The sequence below is a fragment of the Coturnix japonica genome, chromosome 15 (genome assembly GCF_001577835.2).
Source record: "Coturnix japonica isolate 7356 chromosome 15, Coturnix japonica 2.1, whole genome shotgun sequence".
Lineage (NCBI taxonomy): Eukaryota > Metazoa > Chordata > Aves > Galliformes > Phasianidae > Coturnix > Coturnix japonica.
The window spans coordinates 8941480-8949088 of NC_029530.1; the positions used below are offsets into that span (position 1 = coordinate 8941480).

The following is a 7609-nucleotide window of genomic DNA, read 5'->3' on the forward strand; positions in this document are numbered from 1 at the left end:
TCCAGGACAGCAGTGAAAGCCATCACTTTTTTAGGCTGCTGTATGGTCATCTTCTCAAATTCAAAATGGGCAATGGAGCACCCACTGGTGTCTACGTCTAAAAGAGATGGGAAAGACAACAAGGTTCTGCTTTGCACCCTTCCTGGATACCTCCTTCTCTTTGAGGGTTTATTAGAAGAACGGAGACACACCCCAACACAAAATGACACGCTCTGCTTTAGGGGTGATGTATACCCTGGATTTACAGGGTTCCTGAGCCCAGCAGGGTATTACAGGTCTTTGCTAGTCTTCCTCTGTGCTCATAATACTGCAAACTAGAGGTAGCAGCTTGGGAATGCTGTGAAGCTGGGGGAGAACGTTGTAGGTCATCACGGCGACTGGGATTGGAGAATGCAGTGTTGTGAGTGCAAAGCATGTGGTGGGGAAGGGAGCACTGTGAAGGTTTAATAAAAGATGAGAAAATGATGGAGGATGGCAAAGCATGGTGGAAGAATACAGGAGAGCACAGGCTACCTGTGAAGAGGGATATAATTCTACCCCATCTGGAGAGTGGTCCCCAGGAGCTGTTTTGTTAAGGAGCTGTTTCGTGCCCACCTGTGCGAGCAGGCCATGGAGTCATGCTGGGGGTACAGGAACTGGAGGCTGAGTGAAAGCAGGCTGGCAGAACCCAGGTGCCTGAGGGGCAGTGGGCTGTGCCATGGAGGAGGTCCCACAGCTGCCATACCTGACACGCAGATGAAGTGGGGGAGATACACAGCCCGCACGGTTCCAGGCAGCGCCCAGATGTTGAAAAGAGGCCCAGCAGGTACCCACAAGTTCTGGTCAGCCTCTTTCAGATGTGTGCTCCAGTCGGCGTATCTGTACACGATGCTGGCTGCTGACTCCACCTCGAACGCAAGGCCCGTCTCAGAGCACTGGAAGATGCCTGGTCCGGGAAGACAAGCTCTGCAAGCCGGAGAGAGGGCAGGCTTACACATGGTGCAATGAGGGCTTTTGGAAAGCGTTCCCACTTCCCCCAGGAACTCTTACTTGTATATGTTTTGTTCCTTCAAAATGAGTGAATCTATCTCTGGCATCACTTGTAGAAGTTCCTGCAAGATAAGTGTGAGTGGTTTGGGGCTGAATGGGGTGTTGTGCACTGGATGCCACTAGCAGGAGGCATGCTGAGAGCTGCAGTGAAGCACAGTGCAGGTTGGCCCATGGGCTGCAAACCATGCAAGCAGCATCAGGGTAATGAGCAGCTCTGCCCAAGCAATGGCATTTTGTTTTTTTTGTTCCCTGTCCAGATTAGAGAACAAAAATTAAGAAAGGGTGGTGAAGGAGAATCAGTTTGAAAGCAGAAAGAGTGTGATGCAAGTGAGGTTCCTGGTGGCCTGGTTGCAGAAACATTTTTCTATGCGTAGGCTCGGACACATGGTTTAAGGTGACCCAGCAGCTGCCTGGCACCAAGCCGCCCCCAGACACCCTCTGCTTTTACTCAGACACGTGACATGGTGGGAAGCAGCTGTTCAGCAAAGGAGCGCACATGAAAGTTGTCTGGTGCTTTCATTTACCTGCTGCTGTGGTTGTATACCAAGAATACGGTGTTTCTTTTACCTCTTCAGAAGAAGGGGACTACAGACCCTGCAGTGTAGTGTCCAGGAAACATCACTCATAAGAGAAGAGGCCAGGAAAATGACTGCTAACCACCCTGGGATCCATGGCAGCATGGGACTTTTCTGAGGCAGGCAGGCAGGCAGGCTCAGTGCTGACATGCATGCTCATAACTCTTGATCGTGGCTGTTCAATGCTATCATTAATCATGGTGCCCTTGAAGAAATCCTGACAACTGGCAGAGGAAGGAGGTCTGACCAGTTATCCCCATTGGCACACAGAAGGCACCACTTAGTGCATGTGTCCCTGATGCATCAACAGGAAAGATAATGGTTAGATTCACAGAGCATTACCTGGAGGCCCAGACTACGGGTTTCACACATTGATTTGGGGGATGTATTTTGAACATGGAAATTCTAGATAGTGAAGTTTCAGTTTTCTGGGAGAGAAATTGTTGACGGCTGACTTGCTTCAAGAGAGAGAAAACAGTGGACACAGAAAGATGAAATGTGTATAAAGGGAAACGTTTAGATGGAATTTGGCATGCAAATGTGTGGAAATGAGCCTTTCCACTAATGTAAAACAGATCAGTGCGTGGCTTTGTTAGCTGCAGCAAGGAGAATTTTACTGTTCTAGCGGAGTCCAAAGAATTGCTGTTGAAGAACAGGGTCCTGAAATATTTAGGAACTGAGGGATGCCTGCTGTGCCCGGGCGAAGCCACTAAGGCTGGTGAGAGCAGGAGCTGCAGGCAAGGGGCCTTACCTGCCTCACCACCAGTGACAAGCTCTCTCCTTGTGCTTGGACATCTGACTGTGGCCTTTCTGGAGTTCCTGGAGGAGGAACACAGCGAAGAGCACTCCAAGCCATATTTCTGCACTCTGAATTGCTTGCTTGCCAGCGGCATAGACCCAAAATCAGTAGAATCATAGAATTTCTGAGGTTGGAGAAAGACCTTAAGAAATGCGATCATGACTCCAACTCAAACCCGAACCATACGTTTCCCTAACATCATTTCAGCCCTCCACTAAATCCTGTCCTTGAGCACCAGCATCGAAATGATTTTTTAGACTCATTCAGAGATGTTGACTTAAACCCACTCCCTACCAGCGAGGCCACTTATCCAGTGCTAATGACCTTCCCCTGAAAAGAAATTGTTTCTGCTAATATCAATCTAAACTTACCCGCGTGCATCTCGAGGCTAATATTCCCCTCATTCTGTCATTCGTCACACAGTGAGAAAAGACCAAATCCCACTAAATTGGGGGGCTGCTAATAAAAGTCGCCTTTCCAATGATACTGGAAGAGATGCGTGCGCTTACTCAGCCTCCACTATCCCCAGACTGTGAACGCCCAGTTCATTCAGACGCTCCTCATAGGCGCATCTTCGTCCAAGCCCTTCCCAACATGCTCGTTTTCTGTGCCCTTCTACTGGAGCACTGCTCCAGCACCTCCATTTGTCCTGTTTTGTACTGAAGGGCCCACCAAAAACGCTTGACACAGCACTCGGAGGTGAGGCCTCGCCAATGCCCCCGAGCACAGGGCAGGGGAATTACTTACTTAGTCCTGCAGCTTCACCACACCACTTCCTGATACCAAGCCAGGAATGGCCATTGCCTGGAGGACAACCAGCTTATGAACCAGCCACCAACTGGATTTAATTCCATTGACCACACACTACTTTGGGACCCGTGCCATTCCAGCCAGTGACTTCACCCAGTGCAGTGTACACCCCATCCTAAACTGTGGGGGCGGACAAGCCCCTCTCTCCATGAAGATTGTGGAATGACAGAGAACCAACCGAGTGTGACAGTGTCAAAGGCTGATTACTAACAGAGGCCCACGGTGACCATGTCGACAGCCTTTACCCTCATCCACAAGCAGGTCACCTGGTCAGTAGAATGGAATCAGGTTTGTTCAGACAGGACACCTCTACCATTCATGAACCCATGCAGACAGGATGCTGACATTGTCCGTGTGCTCCTGAGATTATCTGTTGCCAGTAAACCATCTCTGGCACCAAGTAAGACTGTTAGGTCTGTAGCTGCCAGGATCATCTTTCAGGCGTTTATTGAAGACGGGCGTCACATTTGCCAGTCCCTGGGACATTTCTGGTTAGCCAGGACTACCAAAGGATGATGGAGAGTGGCTTGGCAACCACATCCACCAACTCCCCAAGCACTGCAGGGTGCAGTCCATCTGGCCACGTGGACTTGTAAGCATCCAGCTTTTGAAGCAAGCCCAAAATCACCTCGTTGTGGATTATGCAGGGCTTATTCTGTTCCCCATCTATCTACAAGTGCAATAGGATGTGTGCCCAGGGAGTAACAAGTCTTACTATTAATGACTGAGGCAAAGAGGGCATGAGGAGAGGCCTACTGGAGGTGGCAGAGGACTACCCAGCTGCAGGACACAACCCTGTGGAGATGGCTGCGGGATCAAGGAGCCCAGCCTTACCCAGTGACCAGACCTGTCACACTCCTCCATCTGTCCCAGGCCTCAGGCACCCTACCACACCTTACCTCTACACTTGTTGAGGTGATTCCTGCCAGAAGGCTCTTCGTTTCTATAGTTAAGTCAGCATGTGCTGAACCACCATGCAGTATTACCATAGAGGAAGATCGTGATGAATCAGCCTGGTAAATTCGTTCTTGATTATCTGTAGCTGGAAAAAGAAGATGGTCATTGTCTCTACAGCTCACTGCAGTCACCTGAAAGGAGGATGCTGCTGAGGAAGGTGTTGGTCTCTTCTCTTGGTGACAATTGATAGGAAGTGAGGTGGCACTGGGGAGGTTCAGGCTGAATGTCAGGAAGAATTTGTTCCCAGAAGGGGTGGCCAGGCATTGGGACAGGCTGCCCAGGGAGGTGGTGGAGTCCCAGTCCCTGGAGGTATTTAAGGGACATGTGGCTGTGGTCCTGAAGGACAAAGTGTAAAAGTGGATTTGCAGTGTTAGGTGGATGGTTGGACTTGATGAAATGGGACTTTTCCAAGCAAATTGCAGCCATCCTACCTTCACCCAGTCTTCCCCATCCCACCAGCTACATATCACACAGGTGCACCACCGCATGCTCCCAGATTTACCACAGCTTCCATGTATGAATCGGACACACACTCAGCACCCATGAGGATCCCCTCCCTCCACAAGAGTGCCAGTGAGGACTGTGACCGTACCTGAGACATCTTCCTTGCCCTCTAGTGCAGCTGAACCACCACCTCGGACTGCAACAGCAACACAAAGCAGAGGAGAGCTCAGGTTCCCAGTCCCATCAGGGGAAGCATTCCCCCACATGCTCCCAGATTTACCACAGCTTCCATGTATGAATAAGACACACACTCAGCACCCATGTGGATTCCCTCCCTCCACAAGAGTGCCAGTGAGGACTGTGATCGTACCTGAGACATCTTCCTTGCCCTCTAGTGCAGCTGAACCACCACCTCGCGCTGCAACAGCAACACAGAGCAGAGGAGAGGTAAGGATCCCGGTCCCATCAGGGGAAGCATTCCCCCACATCCATTTCCCTTTCTGCCCTCCCCTCCCAGTTCTTCCCTCCCATGGCACAGGGCTCCCTGGTTGACGGTCCTCTTGCCCCTTCCCCTTGGCAGCCCGAGGCCAGCCTGCTCCCATGGCCACTCCCCGAATCTGGGCTGGTACTTACACTTATGAAATTGTTGTATGCTGCTGTTGGAGGTAATGTTGTAATGTCGCAGAGTTTGTTCATTCATCAGCCGCTGTCCATCATGAACCAGTCTTGACTGAGAAGGGTAGAAACAGCTATCCATTGCAAATAGCTTCATATTCAGGTCCAGCACCGTGTCGTCCAAAGATACAGGCACAGAAATATTTTTTCCTAACTCAGACGTCACAGAGATGGGGAATGTGGAGCTGCTCGTGGTCTCCATTGTCTCTGCTTTGAGACTTTCAGCCACACAGCGATGTCTGTGGATGAAGGTGCACAAGATTCTCACGGCCACAGACGGCCATCCAGGAACAGGCGGCTGCCCACAATTCTTCCGCGTATGTCACTTCCCAAGAAAGTGAAAGCACGGAGAGACTTCAGGTAATCAATGCACGTCATCACTCCCTCCTCTGGCCTCTGTGCGTCAGGGCAGGGAGATGGGGAGGCAGGGAATGCAGAGGGACAGTGAAGCAGGGAGGCAGCGCTTCTTGCGGAGGGCATGGCTTTCATTAGGACTCCTTCAGGCCCTTCTGTGTGTCACCATGGAGAGCCCAGGTCCATACCCCATACTGTCCTAATTTGCCCCAGTGTGCTTGGCCAGAGAATTATGGGGACACACGTCGTGGCCCTGGTTCATCTATGTCCCATGCTGTTGACTGCAGGCACAGCAGGGCCACAGGGTGGCCATGGTTCTATGGGTGCATGGCTCCAGGACACCACGCATCCATGATTCTATAGTTCTATGGTGCTGTGATTTCATGGCTCTGTGATTCCACAGCTCAGTGGTTCCATGATTCCATGTTTCCATGGTTCTGTGATCAGGAGGCCACTGGCATGCTGCTGCTGGCCATGTGTGTCTGTGAGCAGAGAGCATCTCACCTTCAAAACGGGCTCAGCTGAAGGAAGGAGAGTGCCATGCCTGTCAGCTAGGCAGGAGTTGGACCTCCCCACCTCCCCTCCTGCAGCTGGGGGGTGGAAATTGAGCCCAGGACCATGGGACATGTGTAAGTAAAGCTGCATGAGAAGACAGTCAGCACCCAAGACAATGTCAAGGTTGTATGATGAGTGTGAATACCAGTGGTAATCCAGCACAGTTTGCATTTAGGGGAGACAACTCTTTGCTCTGCACTCAAGGTGGTCTCAAAAATCACAGTGTGAGAACAATGTCTATCTGGGGCATGTGCTAAGAAAAGGGACATAGAGATGCTGACACATCCCCAAACAGGGCATGATGGATAAGGAAAGCAGTTTGCTGCAGAAAATAGAAAGCATGCCAGGCAGGAATGGGAACAGATCCCTGTCTCCAAAGTGAGGGAAAAAATGTGAATGCAGAAGGATGATGTAAAATAAGTGATAGGGGAAAGAGTGGCATTGGCTATTTCCAGCAAAAAGGAATAATTCTGCCCAGGCAGCAGATGGTGATCCTCCCCACCTGGTTTGACAGCAGTGGACCAAAAATTGAGCACCAAGGATTAGTGGACCTTTGCCCCGAGCATCTCAGTCCATATGACAGTGTGTGGCTGTGGTGCCTGCACTGCAGCCTCAGGCTGCTGAGTCCAGAGGAGCTCCTAAGAGCTGGGTGGAAAGGCAGAGATCTTGTTGGTGACAGTGGCCTCCTGATCGTAGAACCATGGAAACATGGAACCACTGAGCTGTGGAACCACAGAGCCATGAAACCACGGAACCATGGAATCATGGAACCATAGAAGCATGGAACCAGAAAATCCAAGCTGGAAGAGACCCACAAGGATCATGGAACGGTTTGACTTGGAAGGGACCTTTAAAGGCCATCTGGCCCAACTCTCCTGTGGTGAACAGGGACATCCACAGCTCCATCAGGTGTTCAGAGCCGTGTCCAGCCTGATCTTGAATATCTCTAGGGACGGAACATCCACCACATCTCTGGGCAACCAGTGCCAGTGTTTCACTACCCTTATTGGACTTCCAGTACCTGAAAGGGTCCTACAGGAAAGCTGAGGAGGAACTTTTTTTTAAAGGCATGTAGAGACACAACAAGGAGAGAAGGTTTTAAACTGAGAGAGGGCAGATGTAGACTAGATATTAGGAAGAAATTCTTTACTGGGAGGGTTGTGAGACACTGGAACAGGTTGCCCAGCGAGGTTGTGGATGCCCCATCCCTGGAAGTGTTCAAGGCCAGGCTGGATGGGGCTGTGAGCAGCCTGGTCAGTGGTAGGTGTCCCTGCCAATAGCAGGGGGTTGGAACTGGATGATCTTAAAGGTCCCTTCCAACACAAACCATTCTGTGATTCTCTGATTGTAAAAAAAAAAAAAAACAAAAAACCAACAACAAAACCTTTTTCCTTATATCCAGTCTTCTTTG

The 7609-nt window shown here is 50.6% G+C and overlaps 1 protein-coding gene across 9 annotated transcripts in view; it reads right to left on the reverse strand.

Moving 5' to 3' along the window:
- LOC107321358 (NACHT, LRR and PYD domains-containing protein 1a-like) overlaps positions 1-5996 on the reverse strand; it is a 37903-nt gene extending 31907 nt beyond the window's left edge. For 6 of the 9 annotated variants that reach the window (XM_032447939.1, XM_032447940.1, XM_032447942.1 and 3 more), the window contains exons 1-4: positions 5248-5996; positions 4985-5032; positions 4763-4810; positions 4113-4255 (exon numbers count right to left, since the gene is read on the reverse strand). In XM_032447939.1, coding sequence (XP_032303830.1) covers positions 4113-4255; positions 4763-4810; positions 4985-5032; positions 5248-5491 — 483 coding nt within the window. In that variant the 5' untranslated portion in view covers positions 5492-5996. The remainder of the gene's footprint in view (positions 1-4112; positions 4256-4762; positions 4811-4984; positions 5033-5247) is intronic. The other 3 variants (XM_032447944.1, XM_032447941.1, XM_032447943.1) reach the window with 1 other exon arrangement.
- Between the last annotated feature and the right edge of the window lie 1613 nt (positions 5997-7609).